We start from the raw sequence: 23,117 nt of genomic DNA, 5'->3' as shown, positions 1-23,117 counted from the left end.
AGGGCCATTGGCATCCTGCCATGGTCACTCAGCTCCTCGTCCCGCCTGGGCTGTGCTGCCCCTCGCAGCCCACAGCCTCACATTTGCCAGCCAAAGTGCTGTGTTGGTAAAGCAAATCAACTCATCCCTGCCGTGGGGCTTTCCCTTGTTTTTTCCTGCCGGCCCCCATCCAGCAAGACTCCTGTGCGCAGTGTTATACAGCGAGTAAGCCATTTGAATTTTTATCTGTGTTATTCACAGCACATAAAATGAGACAACTGTGCCTTTTCAGGATGGGGGCCTCAGTTTCCGCGAGCTGTGTTAGCTCCCGCGGAGCTCCCACCGTGTCGAGGGTTAATCCCGGCCACGCTCACATGCGCGTGGCAGCTCAGGCAGGAGCAGGGCTAATGAAGACTGCAATGAAGACAAAACTCATGTCTTCACTACCTGCTTGAACACATGCAACGGGGGGTTGCTTATTTTGCTCCATGCACGCAGACTGAAACGAAGATTTTGCTTCCTGAAAGCTATCCCATAGCACAGCCCCCCAGGGCTGCCACTGCCACTGGCAAGCCTGCTTGAGCTGCTGAGGTGCCATCCCAAAAGGAAAGAAGAAATCTAGCCCTGGAGAGCCCGGCTTTGGGACAAAGCATCACTCTTGATCACAAATGGGTTAAAAGTTTTAGCTCCAAACACTTACGTGAAAGTTGGTCAGACACTAAAATGGAGCCAGCAGGGTTCTTCTCATTTAAAACATGATTTAGATGAAAAAGGCTTCCTGTCTAACAGCTGGTGGTTTGTAAATGGACTGGAAGGCACCTAACACTGGCAACACAGAGTGGTACTCCATACAGCACACTCTCCGGTACCTCCAATACATCATCTCAAGTGCTCCGTGATGCCTTGAGAAGCCCACTTGCACCTCCGAATCGTCACTCACTGATTCATCCTGGAGCCCAGACTGCTGGGGCCAGTGACCTATGGTCTAAAATGGCAATGAGAGCAATTTAAGCCATAGTGCTGCTCATGAACCTTGCCTGCATGGCAACGCGCTCATCCTCCAAGCAGTACCCCAGCTCTTTGGGAACCTCTGGCTCCCTGGGCCATGGGGACAGCACCAGGCTTGAAGCCCCACTGTTCACCAGGGCTCTGAGAGCAGGCAGGGACAGTCCCCTGCCAAACACTCCCCCAGCCATGTTACAGCTGCTTACCATTGGGTTCGTTGAATAATTTGGGTGTAAAGGTAGAAGGGCTCCAAACCAGACTCGGTTGGGTATTTGGCCCATCAGAGCCTGTGGTCAGTTACTGATGAGTATTCCCTGAAGCCAGGAGAGCCCCACCAACAAACCAGGCAACAGCATGGCCTTAAAAGCAGCCGACTGCTTATCATGGGGAAAAATTAAAGTATTCCAACACAGGGCAGCTGCTTTCCAGTACTGTATCGCCCCGGGTCATCTTTTCAGCAGCAATGCACAGAGGACACCAGGAATCCCACAAAATAAACTGCAACCGGGAGGTGAGTGGCACAGTTCCAGGATCAGAGCTGGAGGGCTGGATGTGGGGTTCTCATTCCTGGGCTGCAATTAAGCTGCTTTCAGTCATTCCTAGTGATATTTTCCCAACTGGCCATCAGCTCAGGGCTGTGTTGCAAGTAACCGACTGTGCAGAGCATCCAGGTGTCCCACTGAAGTCCACAAGAGCTCCTCATGCTCATGGCTCCCCCAAACTAAAGCCAAGTGTCCACCACTTGCTCATCCAAACCAGCTGGAGAGGCCGCTTGCAAAAGCCAGAGGCCACTTTCAAAAATGCTGACACCTTAAATGGAGGTTTGCAATCAGCCAGACAGGCTGGGGAGACAGAGGGCTTAGGCAGAGCTGACAGCCTTCAGGCAAAGCCCAGGGATTAATTACTACACACTCCTTAGTCCCAAGAGGGAACCCGAAGTCTGGGTGCATCTACAGGGCATCCTTCAGAAACACAAAAAGAAAACCCCCTGCAAAGAATTAAGTTTTCAATCATTTTAATGTGATCACTGCAATTTGACCACAGTCTCAGAAAGGAAAGTCACACAAATTATCTGTGCTTAGAATTTGAGTCAATCTACAGAGTTCTTGTTGATTGACAGTTATTCAAGTTAAGACCTTCTGACCATCAGTGATGTTCTTGGCTGAAAGGCAGGATCGCAAGTGTTGGACATACTGGTGCAAACCAGGAATGCTTCTTCTGGTATTAAAGCTGCGACACCTGATCTACTCAAAAGGAAACAGAATTGTACACGCACACATGTGTACACACGGACCGAGCATGCAAATACACCGGGAACCAGCTACAGCTTCATGGGAAACACGTTCAGGCAATACAGAGGTTGGCTTGTTACTCAGAAGGCTACTTAACAAGGAAGGGGTGAAACCACACAAATATAAAAAAATGAGAATATTGATTTTCCAATATTTGAAAATAAAATAGGAAGAGCTTTTGAAATTACATTGTGTTGGCAAACTCTGATTTTTGGGCAACAAAGCAAAAGGTGAAGGCAAATTTTCCAAAGTATTGTAAAATTTATTGTATAAGTATTGCAGCTTTTATAATGACATATAATTGCCACTATTGGTTACTGTTACACAATAAGCGTTTACAACAGATTTTTGTAAATTGGCATCAGAGTACATATTCATACTAAAACAGCAAAATATAGATAAGTACTGCATTGCATGTGCTGTCAATAGTTTACATAAGTTTAAACTTGAACAGAACTCAGGATACAGGACTGCCTATAACAAACTCCAAAGCTAAAGCAATGCAACTGGAAGTTTAAGAAAATATTAATACAATGAAATGTGTCTGTAAGGCAGGCAAATTAGGACTTTAATGTTGTCCTTCATGAGCTTCTATAGTACAGCAAAAATTTGAAGTGCAGTTTCTGGAAAACTTTTTCTTTTTTGTAGCTTTGTGTTGTACATAGAAAATCTCTGAGCAATAGAGAGACAGACGGGATTAAAAATTTGTTCTGTTCTTGCCTAGCTCTGTTCATGCTACACATCTGGATTCAGTCTTTTCCTTAGTAAAAATGTTGGGCTTTTATTTTTTAAGATAGCAGTTAGTGCAATTTTATAGTTCAATACACATACAAAAGGGTGATTCTCCAGAAAGCAACTGGATCTCCTTATACCCCCACTTAAGATAGAATTAATTTCATAACACTTACAGAAACAACGCACTAGATTAGTGAAGCTGAATCTTCAAACTGGTGAAATGGAGGGTTGTGAAGGGAACACAAGCTGTACCAGTGTCAGCCCCAAATGAAACCCATCCTTCCTCACCATCCTGATCAACAAAGCCACGTTCCCATTCCAGGCCATTAAGATTTGGGGGCACTTTAAGGATGCTGTTTGCTGTACTGTATAAGAAACTCTGTAGGATTAACAACCCCTTTTAAAGCTAACGTGACTCTTAAAACTTCAAGCAAAAAGGCAGGCTAGGACAAGAGGTTGCTAAGCATTAGCAATGCCTTGTTTCTCCATTCTTAAGGGGCCTGAATCTCTCTGCTGGCAGCTGCAAGACGCTAGGGACTCCTATGGAGCAGGACTGCAGTCCAGCTCCTGGTACAGTTCTCTCCTGAGCTGCATGAAGGCCAGAAGGAAATGAGTAGAGACACCAGCAACGGTGTGCAAAGCAAGTTCTCTGCCTTGGTGGCAATACGGGATGTGGGAACTGGGAAGAAAAGGACCCCGAGGCAAAATGTGACATTAAATAGTAATAATAATAATAACAATAACGACAACGACAACAACAACAACGATAATAATAAAAGAACAGACTGTTATTTCTAAACACCCACTCAGAACTTGGAGTTGATCCGGGCCCCAGATCTGGTATCTGCACTTGAAATACACAGTTCTTGGGACTGCAAAGCAGAGAGATGGACAGAAGAAAGACTAACGGCGACAACTTGGCTCTGTTGAGGTGGACTTGAGTTGCACCCGCTGCCTGGGACCCGGGGCTCCCCCCCACCGAGGCTGCAGCTGCTCTCCCGGGACCTGCACCAGCAGTGGGAAAGGCGGCAGCTTGGTTTTTGTTTGTGCATGGCATGGACTGAAAGGCATCATTTGCAATAGAAATTTGGTGTTGATGAGCCACCCCATTTCACACTCATTAAATTCACCATACTAGAGAGAGGTAAATGAAACTGGACGCAGGAACTCGACAAACTAGTCACTCAACTGCAGATGCTTGGGGTGATGCTTGAGAAATAAAAGCTCACGCTGGGATTGGATGGGGGAGAGAGAAAAAAATAGGGAAAAAACCCAGAATTGGTTGAAATTTTGAGGACTTCAAACAATGACAGATGGGTTTAATTGCACTGCGTTTTTAGGCCCTCTCCTACTACCCCTCCATGCCTTTTCAGACACTACCCACCCTCCCTGATCTCTCTATGGGGTTTGGTGACCAGGTGACACCACGTGACAAGACAATCCCGTTACTTAACAACCTCCAGTCCCCATGACACCTCCTTATTCACTGCTCAGTTTTAAACGTGTGATGCATATTCCACCCAAAACCTTCTGAGGTAACCAGTTTTTGCAGAAAACAAATCAGTTCAGATCACAGAACAGCCCCACCCCCCAAAAAAAACCCCACAAAACCAACAACAACCTCAACAACACTATTCATGCGTTTTGGCTCAAGAGGGCAGTAGATATTATATTTCGGTTTCTCTTTTGGTTGGTATCTCATTTACAATATCCACCACAGTTTCCTACCTCCCCGGGTAGGATGATGTGCATAAACGCGTTGAAGTTCCCTTAGGAACAGCAGGAGAGCAGAGGCAGCAGCCTGCACGGCCAGGCATGCGGCACTGTGCCGGGGAGCGGGCAGCGCTGCCGGCAAAGAAGGGACTGGAAAACTGAGTGCAAGGTCCAAAGGAGCAAGAGACCAGACGCTGGTTACTTGTGACACTAATGATGATTTTGTTTCCCCCTCTCTAAAAAGGGAGGGTTACTGTTTCTTTAATAAGGCACTAAATAGACATGTTACATAAAGGAAAGATACATTTTAAAAACTCGTATAAATTCATCGGTTTTGTACCTTTCATGACAAACTAGATTTATTCCTTTGCATTACTTTTTTTGTGGCTTTTTTTTTTTTAGGTCATCAAAATTTAGGTTACATGACTGTAAAGCTATGGAGATTTCAAGAGCTGTGGAAAAGCTGTTTGAAATATTGAGAAGGTACAGGACTATTTCTAGGCAAAAATAAAAAATGCAAAAAATAACGATCAAACTTCAAGTTCAGCAATTCATCATCTTCCTTAAAATATATAAATATTGTTCAAATGGTCAGAACTTCAAAACCGTTCTCATGTTTCTTCTGGGTTTTTTTTTTCAAGTAATAGAAAAGTTGCTTAAAAACAATAGTTATTGCCTTTATATCTTTCATTTATGTCACTCTACTAGATAGCATCCTGCATAAAACGAAATCGCACCTCCTTGTAAAATCTTCGCTCTCTGTGGTTCCCCTACCGACCATTCCTCGTGCGCAGAGAGATGCTCTCCTGGCCGGGGACACAGGACAGAGAACAGGTTCTTTCCCTTTTGCTTTCTCTCTTGCGCGTTCTCAGGTTTCTCACTTGCTCACTCCATCACATGCAAATTCACCATGAGGGTAAAACACCTACCAGACACCTACGCAATATAAAAATGTAAACAATAGCATAGTAAGACAAAATGCTTCCGGTATCAAGATAAATTAAAGTCGCACAATGCCCGGCGGGCAGGAGGGCAGGTGGGACTGTGCTGCTGTGGATGAGGACATCTTCGGAATAGGTAAAGGGGGTTTGCTTCTAAAGCATTAAGCGTATTTCTTTAGTCTTTAATAAATACATCACAGGAGCAGATTCTTTTCCACCTACTGTATCTGATGCCTCTTTAGCTAGGATAGTAAAGTAAAAAAATAGCAATGACCAGAGGCAGCCCAGGGGATGGCGGAGCTGCGAGACACGGCTGCGCCCATTTATCCCAAATAGAGGTTTGGGAGGTTAATACAAAATGAAAATGACTTTCGCCACCACCATGCTTTTCAGCTCCTACTTTCAATGAGATATTTAAACCCCAGCTGAAAGGCAGCCGGTGGGTACATTACCATTTACTCAGATTAACTTCCATAATCACCACTTTAGCTCCAAATAGGGCCCTTCAGTTGAACATTGAAAGAAATGAACCAAAAACCACTTTGTTCCTTCAGACACAGAAGTTTATTCTCAACCCCACCACCCCCCTCCAAAAAGTTAGAGGGCTTCCATAAAAAAAAAAAAAAAAAAAAAAAAAAAGTAATTTTTGTCTGCTTCAGTCATTACTGACTCTCAGAAGCAGGGAGTTTTCATTTTACCTTTTTACTCCAATAATCCTACCAGGTGACATACAGATACACACCAACTCCTCTTTCTTTGTAGGGAATGTATAAAGTCGTGACTGTTGGTGGCCACGCGCAAAGACTCTGGAAATCAAGGATTTGCATAAGACGCAGTCTTGCTCACCGCTCCTCCCAGGGCTCGCATCTCCACTTCAGCATTCTTCCACCCCCTTCCAGCTACTTTGTTCTTCACTTCAACATATATCCCTTAACAGGTTCTTGGTAGACATGATAGAGGCTTTGACCAACACAAGCACTGACATTTATATTAAAAAATAGTGCAAAATTTCAACATTTATATAAATAACTCTAAACCCCTGCTTTTGATTTTTTTTTTTTTTTTTTTTTTTTTTACAACGTAATACACGCTTTTTGAGTTGGCACTCAAAAATTGCCATTTTTCTTCTAGTTCAGAAAACAATTTTTTTTGAATAGGCCTCTTCTAATACAAAAATACTCCTGCTCCTTACACATACACTTTCTCTTATTTTTAATATATATTTATATATTTATATTGCAGATCTTTAAACAAAATGTTTTTGTGCAAATATTTTGTTTTTAAAGATACGTGAAATAAAAAAAAGCATTCACACACAGCTCAACTAGAAACAAAAAAAAAGGACTACGGTTGGGTTTTTTTTTCCTTTTTAAATGTCAAGACACAGCTCAATGAAGAAATGTTTTTGCAAGCTTGGTAGGCTTGTGCATTCAGACCAGACATAACAAGTAAATATTTATATATGGAGAGATGGGGCTTTTTTTTTTTTCCTTTGCTCATCTTCCTCAACTCATTCTCTCGCTCTCCTTTTTCTTTTAACGAGAAGTGCAGCGTGTTTCATTTACTTTCTTGCCTTTTTTTTTTTTTAAAAAGGGTGCCCTTTTTGTTTCTCTTTCTCTTTGTTCCACCCGGTTGTGCTCTCAAGGCCATTGATTTGTGAATGATGGAGTCTGCTGCCCTCCAAGATGGAAGGCATCCCGTTGTTGTTCTGCTGGTGCTGGTAAAACGTCGACCCGGGGTAGTGCCCTATCACTTCGCTGTACGTCGGCGGCGGTCCCTCCATCCTGCCATTGCTCCCATAGCAGGTCGCGCTGATCCCAGAGTTACTGCTGGGGGGGCATGGCCCCCCGTACACGGAGTTATCTATCAAGTCACTGTCGAAGATGGTTCTGTTGGGGGGCGCCCGGACCGACTCTCTGTTGAGCTCCATCTGCTGCTCGGGGTCTCGCAGCTGCAGCGTGCAGGGTCCCTGGTACGGGGGGGGCTCCTCACCGTCCGACAGTGAGATGGTGGGCGGCAGGTCAATCTCGTGCTGCATGTAGGGGTAGGTTGGCTGGAACCTGTTAAAGCGGTCCCTCTGCAGAAAGGATGGCACTGCCAGGCGGTCACTGGGTCTCGGGGTGTAGATTTGCTGCTGAAAGGAAGAACGAGAGAGAAAGAGGGTGAGAAGCGTGAGACGCTGCAGCCCAGGACAGTGGGAAAGGCGGTGGCACCCGCACCCGTATTGCCCTCACCTCTGTTATTCCATTCCCCGACACAGTGCTTTCCGAAGGCCACAGGCTCCCCTCCTGCATTGGAAAGGAGAAGAGAGCACAGAGTGAGTCTGATTGCCAGCAGGGGTTACGCTCCTGCAAACAGCTCCTGCCTGGTCTCATCCTGCACCAGAGTCTAGGTAAGATGCTGCTGCTGCCGCTGTCAACGTGTCCCTTCTCCGGCTGCGGCAATGCATGGCATGCACCCTCCTCGAAGCAGGAAAATGGTTCACAGAATCACAGAATCACAGAATGGTTAGGGTTGGAAGGGACCTCTGGAGATCATCTAGTCCAACCCCCCTGCCAGAGCAGGGTCATCTACAGCACGTTGCACAGGACAGCGTCCAGGCGGGTTTTGAATGTCTCCAGAGTGGGAGACTCCCCCACCTCTCTGGGCAGCCTGTTCCAGTGCTCCACTACCCTCAAAGTAAAGAAGTTCCTTCTCATGTTAAGATGGAACTTCCTATGTTCAAGTTTATGCCCATTACCCCTCGTCCTATCACTGGGTGCCACTGAAAAAAGACTGCTCCCATCCCCCTGGCATCCTCCCGTTAAGTATTTGTAAGTATTAATAAGATCCCCCCTCAATCTTCTTTTCTCTAGACTAAAAAGACCCAAGTCCCTAAGCCTTTCTCCATAGGAGAGATGTAGGTTCCAGTAGGTTCTAGTAGGGGTATCACATACGCTGGGTATCGCATGGGTATGTGCTAAGGGTATTAGCATATTACCAGTGAAAACAACACTTCTGATTAAAGTTTCCCTCAATTTTCACCTCCATTTGTATTTAATAGATCACTTGCAGAATGAATGATGAGAATGACACTAGAAAACAACGCTCTCCCCATTTGCAGACCTCCCCCCTCCCGCCCACACTCACCCAGCATGTTTCTCTCCCTGGTTCAAACATGCCAGAGGAGTATTTTTCAATTTGTGATCCATGAGCCGTGGGTGATTCACAAGACATCAGAAAATGTTCCATGAAATAATGACAAGATTTAAAAAAAAAAGAAAGAAAAACCTCACACCCACATTCTCATGCACACAATCATGGAAATCATGGGAAAATAAAGATAATAAGTGAATAACCAAATGTTAAGCCTAATTTTGATTTAGCTAAAAAAACCCAGAAATCTGTAGCAACAGGATGGTTCTAGAGTATTTTTTCCCCAAAAGGATAAGTGGTCCTTGGCTTAAACAGACTGAGAAACTGTGGTCTAGATGTTTCCTTACACTGCAAGCATTACATCACCCTGACCCTGCAATGTGAACCCAGGTGCCAACAACCCCGAGTATGATAAAGCCACAAGCCAATTTCCCCCAAACGGTGAGATTAGTTTACAACTCATGATCAAAATAAACAAAGGTTCTTCCCATTTGCTGGTGATACTTTGAGTATACACAGTTCACCCTCGACACTTTTGCCTTAAGAACTAAAATATTTAAATATTGCTGATATTCACACATAGCAACTTCCCCCTGACAAGGCAGGGCTGGAGGAGAACAAGCCAGAAGGCTCACCACTATAACCTGGAGTAGCTGGCACCTCTTGGTTCCTTGCAGGTGAGTCTCCAGTTCAGGCATTAGCAAGTCAGACACAAGCAGAAGTATTTACCACCAGTGGAAATAAAATACCAAGGATGTCTTTTTTTCCCCTTTTTCCCTTTAAGGTGTCCCATCCAAAGGCCGTTCTGTGGCCCAGCCTATGCAGCAGAGCTCTCAGATGACCGCAAGCTTTCCTACTATGAAAAAAACCTATTTCTGTAGTAACAGCGGCAGCGGTCCGGGCAGCCTGGTGCCCCAGTGAAAGCCTGTAAAAAGCTGCAAAGGTACCGCAGCACCACGGACACCTTCAGTGATAAAGTCAGAAGGGATTCTGCCTGTATGATGCTCCCAGGACCTCTTCCAGCTGTGAAGCACATCTGGCCTCATACCAGGCTGCAGCACGCAAGGGAAAACGTTGCTGCATACCCCTGCAGCTATCCCAGTAAGCAGCTGAGCAGCATCTCCACTCCCCCCAGAAGCAGCTCGGAGAGAACAGCCCGGGGTGTCCCTGTGGCCAGAGCCAGCCCCAAGCCTTGCAGCAGGAGCCTTGGCACTGGGGCACCCCGCAACAGGCAGCCGACTTCCCAAGACACAGCACCAGCACCACCTTCAAGTTTCCAAAGAAGCCACCCATTAGATCCCCCTCCTCCCTTTTTCTTCTTTATTTTCCCCAACTTTGGAATATATTTTCTCTTGTGTCATCGCACATGGTATCAGATAACGAGGAGAGAATCCCATCGGGTTCCTGTTTTTGAAGCTCAGCTCTGCACATAAACCTCAAGGCGGTCCTGTTGCCAGTGCAAGGAAAACAGTGATTTATATGGAAATGAGAAGGCCTAGATTCTTCCCACTTCTCGGTGTTTTTTAGGGAGCATCTCCTTGGAGCAGAGGTTAAGTGCTGCAATACTGGCACCCTCCCCAGCTGCAGCTAATGTACATGCTGGTTGAGCTGTGTGCCACACAGCCCTTCCTGAGCAATGCAACACCAAGTTTTATACAGACCTTGAGACTTCAATATGTAACTGTTTACACAGGCATCAGCTGTTTAGTCTGGTCCATTTTAGGGGTATTTCTTGCCTGCAGGGATAGCCTACAGTCAAACTCCCCCAGCAGCCAAAGACCCAAGAGCATCTGCCACAGATCAAATCCTCGCCTCTTACCCCCTGCTCAGCCACGGAGCTGACACCAAGGGCACGGGGAGGGTTTTGAGCGCAGTCACATGTGCTGCCAGCCCTACACCTCATCCCGAAGGACACCGAAGCAGCAGGCAGGAGCGGGAAGCACTCTGAAAACTGTGTTTACTTTGCCGTGCCCCTGTGGCAGACTTCCTGAGCAGCAAGTACCCCGCTGCCTTCTGCTAGATGTTTTATATTTAACTTGGCAGTGGGCAGTGCCATGGCAATATCCCATCTGCTTCCCCCATTCCCAGGAGCGATGTCAGCTCGCTCCCATGAGGGCGGCTGCAGCCCAGTGCTGCTCAGGCTGTGGAGTATTGCCATGCTCAGATGGGGCTTCCCGCCACAGCAGGTGCTGGGGAAGGCACCTAGGCACCCTTACGTGAGCTGCCCAAAGCATTCCCCACCCCTAAGTACCCGCTCACCCAAAGCCGGCACCCAATAGCCCACCCAGGCATTTAGAGGAAAGGCTCTGGCTCACACATTAACTCATCGGTTTGTACAGATGTGGTCCAGGAACAATGCTCCATGCAACACGCGGATGCAAGAGTAGCAAACCAGCAGAAACACCATTAAAATGGGACCCACAGAGAGATAAGGAGCAGACAACCCCACTTTCTGTAGGAGCTGGATCTCTGCAGCTGTTATTAACCGCTTCCCGGGACTCCAGGGCTTGACCGGGACATGCTTACGTGCCCATGGCCAACAGCACAGTCACTGCTCGCCAAGACCAACCCTCTGCCTCACACGCTACTGTGTGGCCCATCTGGGTAACGGCTCATCTCTCCTGAAAACTCCATAGTGGGATGAAAACTGCTGGCAGTCAGTCATCAGAGGAGGGCAAAGCCTCAGAGACAGAAAACATACATACTTTTAGCCTTCGATCTTCGGCCATGGGATGGCTACATAGCCCTGTCGAGCCAAGCAAAACCACGCTGCCCATGAGGGGTCATCACCACTGTAAATCCTCAGCCTCGGGGCCCTCCTCGCTCACCTCTGATTTTCAGAACACTTCGGACTTGAATTCATCTCGACTATGGCTGAGTCTAGAGAGCTATAGTCTTCTGAAATGCAAGCTGAGATTCTGCTGCCTGATGAGCAATATGGCTGTAAAAGCCTCCACAAGTATTCCAGGACTCACTGCAGAACCTAAAATTACTTTTTAATTTCTTTTTAGAGATCAATCTTCATCTTTTATAGAATCGGTTGTTCTAGTAATGTCAGAGAATTTTCTCTGTAAAGCTGCATGGTGGAGATTAAATCTCTGAGCCTTCAGGAGGACTTACATTTTCCATTTTGGGGGACAAAGGTATGCTTGGAAATTGCATTTAGATGATCTTTAAGGTCCCTTCTAACCTAAACCATTCTATGATATCAGTGTTCCAAAGGTGCAGGGATAGTGCCATTCAAATTGCAACAAAGTTTTGAGTATCAATTCTTAAATATTCTTAGTTCTGGAAAAATAAAGGTACTTGTTATAAGGAGACAGAGTTTAAGTACAGCAAGAACAGTGATGGAAAAACACATGACGTAATACAAAAATTCCTTGCTAGCAAGAACCACATTAAGAAAAACCTTCAGGGAAATTAATTTCTCCTTCAGCTGTAATTTTTGAGCTACAACAACAAAAAAGGACAACTCTGGGAGACCTAGCAGTATCCTGACCATGGGATGAACTACTTTAATATTTCAAAAGATGAAAAGCATGTATGCAACTCTGGTGCCTGTCTGCAGTCACGGCAGCAAAATGAAGTTTGGGATTTAAAAAGCCCAACACCAGTTCAGGGCAAGTTTAATGGATTACATAAACCAGTATCCAGTTCAGCGCAGCCTCTGCCTGCCAGCCTTCAGCACTCATGTAGACCGAAGCTGTTTTCTGCAAAAAGATGTGCTGCGCTGAATCCAAATGGAGCTACCTTTAAGATCTTTGTTATGACTGATGCCACTGTAACGAGGGGCTTCTCTGTCCCGCCAGGAGGGTGCTCGGGCCAGAGGAAAGCTTGGCTGCCAGTCCATCAACGCTGCACTCGCAGCACAGGCAGGGGCAGGGAGAAGCGGAAGAATCATAAGAGGTGTGGAAACCCCCAAAATGGTACATCTGCATTTCTCTCCTTAGTTCTGAGAAAGGTTTTGAAGACTCCGCACCCTCACTGAGGTCCAGCAGAGGCGCGGAGGTAAACCTTTGCTGAAACGCCATTTAATTGCTGATGTGTCTGAAGGCTGAATAAATAAAGGAGCCGTTTTGATGTGAGGACTGGGCCAAAAAATGACTGGAAATTTTGGCCTGGTGAATTTAAAAAAGAAAAAAAATTAAAAAAGAAAAGGAAAAAGGGGAAAAAGGCAGTATTTTTTTTAAATAGTCAACAATATTTGCTTCAACCTGGAATTTTTGTTCAAACTCCATGTGATTTTTACTTGTCTTTCCATGTTAGCCTTCTTTCCTCTTTTTAAAGAAAATAAAAAACAGGCCACTTGAGAAAACAAATCAGTATATTAAAACAAAAAATGTCTTATCTGATATTTGCTTTGAAAATGTAAAATGAAACATTCTGGTATTGTTCAAGTAAAACATTCTGCACATGATAAAACAGTAAAAAAATCTGGAAATGGGAAAACAATCTTTCTGCTATTTTTAATAATTCACACGCTCGGATGTTCATATTCTGCTGCTGTTGGAAACCCATGCACGGGACAGTAAGAGACATAAGATTTCTGCAACTCCACAAGGAGCCGAGACGCATGAGGGGAGTTTAGCTCTGATCCCCAAAGCAGGCAGGCGCTTCAGCATTCTCCACCCTTGCGCCTGCTGGTTTAACGTGGGATCACACACTCCCAGAACTTTGATCTTGTTGCACAGCATCAATAAACGACCACGAGCCGCATTCACTGCCGTGCCTTCCGCAGACGTGCTCCACAGTCCACAAAAAGTGCAGTTTAATTGAGCTTGGGGTTTGCACAGCTCTCCTGTAATGTGGGACAAAAAGAGCAGCTACGGAGCAGAGGGACAGCCCATACCCTGGTCATCTGCTGGCTGGACAGCCTTCAACAGCACTGTACCGAAGACTTATTTAACAAAAGATGTTAGGTATCTCTCTCACTTGGGGGGGGGGGGGGGAATAGAAGGAAAAAAAGAAAAAAGCAAGCAATCCCAGTATTTGATCTTTTTTGAAGCGAGCATGGATTTGATACAAGAGAGCACGGCCTCACACAGACCACCACAAGGCAGCACCGGCGTGCTCAGCCTGCCCTGGAAGCCTGCAGAGGAGAGGGCACGAAGCAGTGACCTTGAGGAAGCCCTATCATTTAAAGAGCTTTAAGATCCTTCAGGGGGAGCACTAAAAAACACCAAACCAGAAGTATCAGTACAAGATATCCCTCCACTGAAGACAGAGCCATGTAGGCAGCAGTGAACAGCACATGCACACCCTGTAAGAAAACGCGAAGTCCTGTCTCTATCAGTTCTTGTAAGTGTCTCTGAGCTGCTGCATTTGACGAAACAACATAAACCAACATCTGCCTCAAGGCTGGAGAGGCTGCCCCCCGAGTCCCCGTCAGAGGTACAATTAACATGTTTCTCCTCAGGCTTTTATGAAGCGGGGAGCCTGGGTTACACAGGGAACCTCTCGAGCACCCCCTTGGAGAGATTTCCGCCTGTCTGGCTGACAAGTGTTTTCTGACCCCTCCCCTCCATCACAGTAACGACAGCACCATTGGTGAAAATGGGAGAAAAGTCTTTCAGGATTTCCTGTTCTCTTCAAGGCAGGCAATAAGTTTTTATACATTCACTTGAGACTCTCCAACTGGAGCCGCCAAAGCACTCGATAGTTTGGGGCTGTTAAAAGCAAGGCATATGCACCCCAACCAGCTGAAAGTACGTGGTGGTTTCAGGAACAGAACACGCCAAGAACAGCCTCGCGCAGTTACTTTACTGATGTAACGTTTGAGTTGCAAAGCTCAGGGCAAAGGCAGAGGCTACAGCTGTCCATATATTACAACATACAGAACCCTAAAGAGCCAGAGGCATCCCTAAAAGGGCCCCTACCCCAATGACTGAGAGACAGAAGATGATGCCAAGACCCAACCTGGAGGGTGTCTCTTCATGCAGTATGAAGTGGCACACGGGCAAACCTGACCCAAACAAATGCCTTTGGCTTTAATGTTTCCCCGATGCCACATCATTTGGCAAACAGTGTAGGATGATGTGGGTTCAAAAAGCAGGGTGTAACTTACTGATGAGAGGTTCTCGTCTCTCCGCCTTCCCTGGCTGTGCCGGCTGATGAAGGATCGCGCAGAGAGTTTGTAGTGATTCAGCAGACACGTGATCACCACCACCATCACCATCATCACCACCACGATTATGATTATCTGTACAAATTCCAACTCCGCTGCAAGAGAGACAGACAGACTTTAAGCCACCAGAAAAAGCAGCATGTAATTGAGCACAAGAAATAATGTGGCTGAGACGCCAATGACACCACTGCATCCTTCCCCCATAAAGCCCTCTCACATGCCTACCTGGGTTCTGCGCGCTTTGAGCCCAGCTACTTACTTAATAAAAACTCATTCACTTTTTCAGTGCCACAGAAGAGTCTCTAGGAGGGATCTTTAAAGAGGATCTACAAAGCAGAGTGTTTCCAAGCTAGAATGCAGACAGGACTTCCCAAAGCCCTCCCAGCTGCAGTGTGCTGGATGCCCCCACCGCCGGCTACAAAACCAGCAGCATTTCAGTGCTGTGTGTGCCTCACTCGGGGCCATGGAGCCATGAACCAGCATAATTCATCCTAATGAAACAATTTAGCCAAGTGCAAGCTAAATTTTTGCAATTCTCTTCCCATCACCACCACTCCTTCCTCCAGGGAGGACTGGACTGAGGTCCTCCTCAGCACACCCTCACACCAGGCACATATCGTCCCCTCTGTCAGGGAGGTCGAACAGTGGCACGGGGAGCCCGCAGCATGGCACACCAGGCACTGGTGCTGGCAGCCCCCCTCTCCCCAGTGCTAGCCCATCCACCGCAGGGCGCAGGCAGGGAGACCTCCTGCTTTTTGGTGAGATGCCAGATGGGCACACTGCAGCTGCCCATGGGGGCCGTGCCCCAGAGCTCCAGACATCCCTCAGCTCAGGGCTCGGCCAGCTGACAGTGGCAGCTTGAGTGGCTTGAACTGGCGTAAAGGAAAAATGCCAAAAATCCCCCGAACAAACAAGAATAAGCAAACAACAGCCTATCCAGTTAACTCCAGAGACACTTGGCAGGAGGCAGTAAGAAGCTACTCCTAAAATTTTCTAAGGAAATAATTCCTCATGCCTCTCCGAGGCTAAGGAAAATTGAGTACTGGAGGCAAACGTAGCACTGGGGTTGTTATTTCCACACCTTTTGGGACCCAGAGAGCAGACGCCATCCCCAAACTGCTCAGTCACTCCCCGCAAACCCCCTGGTGCCAGCAGTGCCCTGGGCTCGTGGAGCCCAGGACGGGGCCACAGCAACTTCAGTGCTCATTGGAAAGGAGGGGCCAGACCAGCAAAATTCAATAGTTCTGGGTGTTTAAACTTTGTTTGCTTCTCAATAGGGACAGCTATAAAATCCAGTTTTGGAAAGCCGTGCCCTCAGCTATCATGGATGCTGCTATCTGTATTTTATCTATACAGACAGGCACACATATATATATATTTGCCGATACACAGGAAGACCCATCATGCCTCGAAGGGCAGCATCACACTGTTTGTACCAGCTGGGGTGGCTTCTGCTGAGTCAAGCAAATTTAATTTTTTTTTTTTTTAATGGATTTTTTTTTCCTGGCAGGTGGCATTTAAGTGCCAGTAAAAGCAAATAAATGTCAAGAAAACAGCCCAGGTGGTAAGTGCTGCCAGTTACCTTGGAGCTCATTCTGCTAAACAGCAGCTATTTCTGCCATTGCCCAAAATGCTTAACCAGCTCTGCCCACCACCTTCAAATAGCAGAATTATGCCTTGAAAGCAGGAGACTTATCTGTCACTTAAAGTTTGATGCATGAGCATCCATATACTTACAGCACCCCTAAAATGCAGCTGCCTCTACACTGGAAGATCACACACAGGATGGGAAGAGAGGGATTAAAAGCCAGGCAGAGGAGTTTTGTCTTAAAAATGCCTTTTAGCTAAAGGCACCTTCTTAAAAGAGGAGCTTTGGGTCTTTCACAGTAACCCCAGCAAGCTTCCCGAACGCCACTGTGAGGGGAAGAGCCTGGAAAAACACACGTTCCCAAAAATTTATGATCCAGCCCCGAAGCAGCGGCACAGCTCGCCCGTGGGAATGACAGGTGACCGGATCCAAGAGCTGCCATGGGTGCCCTGTGCTGGAGGAACAGGCTGAAATAGGTTTTGTCTTCTAAGCATAATTCATAATAGCCAGATGCACAAACACACCAAAACTTAAAGGGCTGGTAAAAAGACGATGATGCAAAACCATTTAAAAAAAAAAAAAAGAAAAAAGCAAAAAGCACAATGTTCCTTCCCATGTTACCCCGCCGCCATGTAGGGGAGTGTCTCTACATGGCCCAAAGGCATGTCCTAGTGCCAGCTGCACCCAGAGGCACTGACAGCATCCCCGTTGACCGGCATTCCCCCAACCAGTAGGGTGAAGCTGCAGTACCCCAGCCAGGCATGGGATGCCCCAACACCTGGAGTTGGGACACCCAACTCTGCCTCACCTACACCTAGGCAGCAGAGCCCACAGGCTGGAGAGCAGCCACTCTGCTTGGGTACAGAGCCCACTTTCTGCAGAATTCATTACAGAAAATAAAAAAGAAAAAACAACCAAGGTTTTCAGGAAGATGAGTCAGTCCAGCCTCAAAACGCAACGTGTGCTTTAGCCACAGTGAGAAAAGAAAAAACATAGATGAGGCCAGTGATGGAAAGCTTCCTTTTCTGTTAAAAGAGGTTATATTTCTGAAGAAAAACAAGACCAAGGTAGTTGTAAAGGAAAGTTTGTTTCCTAGGATGAGAGGTCCCTTAAGTGAACCAAAACTTGCTAAATTGGTCACGGTGCTTTGGTGACACAGGCGAAGTTTTGGCCATCAGGAAGCACTGCCCTGACTCCATCCTAGGAAGGAACACACACGAGACCTGCGTCATTCACAAATGACCTAAGCCAAGCTTCCTGCACACATGTACAGACACGTAACGAGCAGAGCCTGAAGCAGAAGAAAGGGTGGGAACTCCGCCAGAATCTGGGACAACACGCCGGCATCTCATCCATCCCTATCCAGCCCCGAACGCTGTTTACTCTAGCTCTGGGACTCCTGCAATTGGGCTATGACAAAACAGTTGCCAAGAGGTGCAATAGTAAGGCCCAGCATGATTACCACAAGGAAGGGGACGCTCCTCCCACCCCACCTCTCCCTCAATGTTCTCCTGGAACTGGTCATGGGGATGGGCTGGACCCCCTCGGGGACCACAGTGGGAGGCCAGGAGGCCCAGGCAGCGTTCGGCCACACATCATGCCTTGCTCTTCAAAGTCTAAATTGGGTTATTTCAGTGGAATCTAGTCTAACGCTACAGCAGTCACACCGTCATTACCAATAGAACAATTTTAGTATCTTGCTTTGTGGGAGGAGGGAGACCAATTAAGCTGCAAATTAACGTTCTGTAAATGGGTTTGGTGAAATGTGTCTCGATGATAAAACCTGATCAGCTCCCCCCATTTGGACTTCGGCCTTTTCATGCCAATGGCCTTGCTCATCTCCGACCTCCTTCATTAGCACAGGGAAGCAAACAGCCTAATCACTGCAGCGGAGCACATCTATCCTTGTCCTGCAACACAGACAAGGGCTGGAACCTTTAAGTATCATATACCACAAATGTATCTGCCCCCACGTCTTCTTTAGTGGTGCTGCTGAAATTAAAGTTTCTTCCCAGTGCTGTACGTATACGTAAGGAAGCCAAACCCAGCAGGAACCTCCGCTCCCTGCACCACCTGCAGCGGGTACCTTGAGATGAGCTTTAATCCCACGAACAGTCATGTTGCCCTGTCTGGCCTTTGGGAGAAAAAAAAAAAAAATCAAACCAAACCAAAAAAAGTCCCACGTGTTCAATTTGTGCTTTTCGACTTTCAAGACTCACGCCCACTCAAGGCGACAAAGTTTTAGCCAACTTTCCTTCTGTTTTAACTTGTCTTCATGGCCTTCACTTGCAGAAAAGGGGGGGGGGGGAACAACACTCTGGGAAGCTGGATACACTCGGTAAAATTTTGTCTGAGCAGCTCAGTCAAACTAATGAAGAAAGATCATTAAAAATCCAAACTTGGAGTTAATACATTATACAAGTGCAATTTGGCTGCTATGCTAACAAAAAACCTTTGGGGAATGAAAAACAAGACAAACTGCAAAGCACATAATTTATGATTCCACTGGTATTCTTAAAAACACACATACAACAAAACAAGAAAAAAAAATTCAACGCATTCTGTATTTGTCTTCCTAATCATTGTCACTTTTCAATTAGAAGAGACCTCATTCCATTTCTCTCTGTAATTTTCCCCAAGGGAAGTGTTATAAATGCACTAGGCTTTACAACATGGGCATATTCAGCCTGCAAATGCAAAGTAAGGTCACACTAATTTAATTTTGCATAATTTTTACTCCAGAACATGTTTCAAACTAACAGGTTCAGACATCACATTTAAGTGACACAACCTGCTTTTCTGTTTTTTCTGTCTAGACGCTCACATGCAACCGTTCTGCAACTAGCATTTTGCCCCCAGATTCTCACAATCCTGAAACCGGATATTCGTGATAAAGGAAAAAAATCACCTGTCAGGTTCCATTCTTCAAGTTTGTTGCTCGCTTGCCACTTTAAGCCACACGTGGCCTTGAATAAGGGTTTCACAGCAGATTACAGGGTTACGCGGAGGAACGACAGGAGACTCCACCGCTTCCCAAAGCCTGCAGACGCTGCAACGTGCAGGCTGCGGCTGCTCTCCTGCTCAGAGGGCTTTTTGGAGGAAGGCAGCACACGCCCTTGCTGCCCGGCCACTGCGACGGTAAGGCTCTGAAGTGCCTGATACTTATGAAAATGGAAGGTGGCTGGCACATGCTGCCGACGCGGAGGCACCTCACCCCCATGGCTGCTGGGGCGCCCAGCCCCACTCCTCCCACCGGAGACCACCTTTATGGCTCAGTAAAAGCAGCTGCGGAAAGGTGCATCCCAGAGCTTCTTCAAGTACCTACGAACAAAATGCTCAGCACCCACAGGTTTAGGATTTATAAATATTTCAGCATGGAGGGAGAGCTATTTGAGTCGATGGAGCACTGAGCCTCTGCAGACACACACTGTTCACAACAGCCGCAGGGGAGGTGAGGCTATGACATATTTAAATGCATTTCCTTACTTTTTACAGCGATACTACAGTTCATAAAATGCTTATGATAAACCATATTAATGCTCTTCCTTCCACATAAGAGTATCACTGCTGAAGACAAACACTCCAAAGCACTGGCAATTATAAAGTGGAGGCAAAAAAACAACCCCACACCTGCATTTTGCTGCAGTAATTACAGGTACTCCAGCTATCATTTACAAGTGGACAGAACAGCTTTCACACAGGTTGTCAGTGAAGATGACCTTTGCTTTCAGCTGAGTATAATACACATCTGCAGGTCAAAACAGTTATCTGTAAGCTTCAATTATAATTTCTATACATATTGAAATTGCGTATCAGGAGAGAAGTGATGAGAAGGAAAAGTGAAATTACTCAGGAAATAATGGCTAAGCTGAACAAATGTAGCTGCACTAGGCACAATTCCTAAGAAAAATGTTCTAAAAAAATATGCCAGTCATCACAAGGGCTGTGGTGCACCGTGCTAAAACCCAAGTCTGTTTTGCTGAGACAAAGTTAAAGCAAGAAGAGAATCCTCTGCAGAATACTTTGCTTCTCCTATGTTCACTTTCACTTCCTCTGGGTATTTTTATCATTAAAAACCCCTTAGTTCTGACTTGAAACAGATTGCTGGGACAGTTCAAGCACGACGAGTCCAGTCACAAGCTCACACAGACTATCAAAAACACACTCTTAAGGGTGTGGAGAAAAAACTCCTGCGGCTGATTTCATGTTCTGGTGGACATCAGCCCGGTGTGAGGCAAGCCAACACCCCACTTCATCCCAGTCACGATGAGAGACCTCCTGAGCAAACCTTGCTCTGTAAAGTTAATGAGCCATCAGTTAATTTCTACCCAGAAAGGACGGTATATGCACCTCAGCTTCTGGATGCTCCCATGATTGTCCCTCAGCATCAAGCCCCATTATCACTCGTTTTGTTAGCGTTCTTTGGGAAAATACATCTAAAAACATGTTTTGAGGTTGCTCCACATGCCTGACAGAGGAGATCTGGTAACAGAGGCAGGTAACGCCTTCATCGGGCTTTGGGAACGTCAGGTACCACTATGGGGAAACTTCCAACTTTGCTCCAACATCTGCAATAGCACAAGTCACAGAAAAGAAAAAAAGACTGTTGAAGTCCAAAGGGATGTAATCAGGTCTCATACAAACCTGGGCAGCATCGCTCTAGCCTCCAGAAGACATAGGCTAGGCATGCCTTCTAACGGCAGGTAGCCGGAGCTGCCCTGCAGCACCCCTGACCGCCCCAGCCGGGCCTGCAGGTGCCCATGCAGGGTTTTAAAGCAAGGGTTTGCCCACAGTGGTGGGCACACCACAGCTTCCCCACCGGCTCGTGCGGCAGAGCCACAGCCTACAGATGAAGTCAATGCACAGACACAGGGGGCTGGCGGGGGGGAGACCAAAGAGGGCAAGTAGCTGGAAGCAAAGCTTGGTGTGGGAGATGCACCACGGTGAGCAGAGGAATGCTCACCCTGACCCCAGGCACCCAGATCAGCTGCCCCGTGGCCAGCCCAGGTTCCCAGCCCATGCACCGCAGAGGGACAAAGTCTTTCCCCGGGTCACCCAGCCCCGGAGTGAGACCCAGCGCTGACACAGCCGCGCTGAGGAACCCGGTCCCTCCCAGGACTGCAGGAGGAGCACGGCCCTTGGTGCAGGCATGGAGCCAAAGAGTTCACCAGCAGCACGACACAATCACTGGGCACAAACCTATTGGCACAAATGGGGAATGTGCAGCACAGGGCACCGGAGCCCTCTGCCAGCAACCAGCCTCTGGGCGAACACGTGCCTCCTGCAGGGTGGCAGAAGGATACCTCTCAGCACCACGCTAAGAGCCAGGTGATGCTTAGAGAAAGCAGAGCTGAGAAAAGCATCTTGCTTTCCACCCTCAGAGCCCTCGCTCCAACTATGAAGCAGCACCATCCACTCCCTGCCACACACAGCCGCCTCATGGGCCTCCTGTGGTTATTTACGGAGTGTGGCTCACGCAGGTGACTGCACCGTGATTCAACAGATCCCAGCCAAGAGCCCACAATGACGAGGAGCGGGGCAGCTCAGCGGGGACTGTCCCGCAGCAGTGCCCCGTGAGCAGCACCAGCCCGCAGCACAGCCCCAGGGGACTGGGGACAGTCGGGTCACATCCACTCCTGAAGCTTGTGAAATCCCTAAATGAATTGCTACCTACCATCAGCTAAATACAGTGGCACTGTAATGTCACACCGCGTGTCCCGGCTTCTTCCATAATCCTTGGGGATTTAGACTAAGTTCAACTGACTGCAACACTCCATCCTCCATGCATCCCCTACCCTGGAAAGGAAGGTCTCCACACCCCCACACCCCCGCTCCAGTCTTTCCAGGCATGGCAAAATTAACCAGATGAATTAATGAAAAATCTTCACAAATCTGCAGTGATCACTTTCATCCCTGATTTTCCATTAATATCTCTGATACTCACAGAGCTGCCCTGGCTGCACGACTCCAAGCAAGACGCAGCAGAGATGCGCACAGCCCTGACTGCAGTCCCTGTCCTCCCAATTTTCTCGTCTTTTCACCCACCCCCACCCTTGGGCATCTTCCGTTTGAAGAGGTTCCTTATAGCCCTTGATGGCAGTGCTCTAGTTACATTTAAAAAAGTATGTAGAAGACATAAATAAGGGTACAGCTACATTTTGACTGCGCATGTGCAGAGGAGGCTATTCAAGACTAATCAGGAAGGTGATGGGGAGAAATCTAAGTCCAAATCAGGCTGGTACTGGCAATAATTTGAAGCTTGGAGCTGAAAAGCATCCATGCATCCTTCCTTCCTGTCCGTGATTCCCCAAATTCTGCACTTACAAGCTCTATGGGATGCCGAGCAGGGATGCTCAAGGATGTTAGCCAAGAACGGTTTCAGACCAGTAACCTTAAACGCTTGTACAGCTCCTCAAAGAGCAAATGGAAAACAAGTCTTGGAATAGGGGCAGACCAAGGCCCCCTCTTCCAGCATAAGTAAGTGTCTGTCAGCACCCAAAACCTGGTTTGCTTCATTAGCAACCTATAGTGAGCATCCTTCTCAGCTGCTGGTCCAGAGGTCCCTGCCTGCTCCCCTACCTATGCAGGGGCTTTGACAGGCAGGA

General features: G+C 47.1%; 1 protein-coding gene across 1 annotated transcript; it reads right to left on the bottom strand.

Moving 5' to 3' along the window:
* Positions 1-7,037: 7,037 nt before the first annotated feature.
* On the bottom strand, positions 7,038-22,272 carry PMEPA1 (prostate transmembrane protein, androgen induced 1). The gene is made up of 4 exons (XM_009893477.1): positions 22,263-22,272; positions 14,865-15,019; positions 7,900-7,953; positions 7,038-7,799 (listed from the first exon to the last, which is right to left on the bottom strand). Exons 2-4 carry the CDS (start codon positions 14,976-14,978, stop codon positions 7,251-7,253), a joined length of 717 nt encoding a protein of 238 aa, XP_009891779.1. The 5' UTR covers positions 14,979-15,019; positions 22,263-22,272; the 3' UTR covers positions 7,038-7,250.
* Between the last annotated feature and the right edge of the window lie 845 nt (positions 22,273-23,117).

This window comes from Charadrius vociferus, unplaced genomic scaffold, assembly GCF_000708025.1.
Source record: "Charadrius vociferus isolate BGI_N301 unplaced genomic scaffold, ASM70802v2 scaffold259, whole genome shotgun sequence".
In the NCBI taxonomy this organism is placed as follows: domain Eukaryota; kingdom Metazoa; phylum Chordata; class Aves; order Charadriiformes; family Charadriidae; genus Charadrius; species Charadrius vociferus.
The sequence above is the reverse complement of the archived record's forward strand: the minus strand, read 5'-3'. Positions and strand labels throughout refer to the sequence as shown.

Coding starts and splice junctions, on each gene's coding strand:
- PMEPA1 (XM_009893477.1), bottom strand. CDS start 14,978: ATGATGGTGATGGTGGTGGTGATCACGTGTCTGCTGAATCACTACAAA. Junction 7,954..14,864: donor GAGACGAGAACCTCTCATCA/GTAAGTTACACC, acceptor TTTCCAATGCAG/GAGGGGAGCCTGTGGCCTTC. Junction 7,800..7,899: donor CGGGGAATGGAATAACAGAG/GTGAGGGCAATA, acceptor TCTTCCTTTCAG/CAGCAAATCTACACCCCGAG.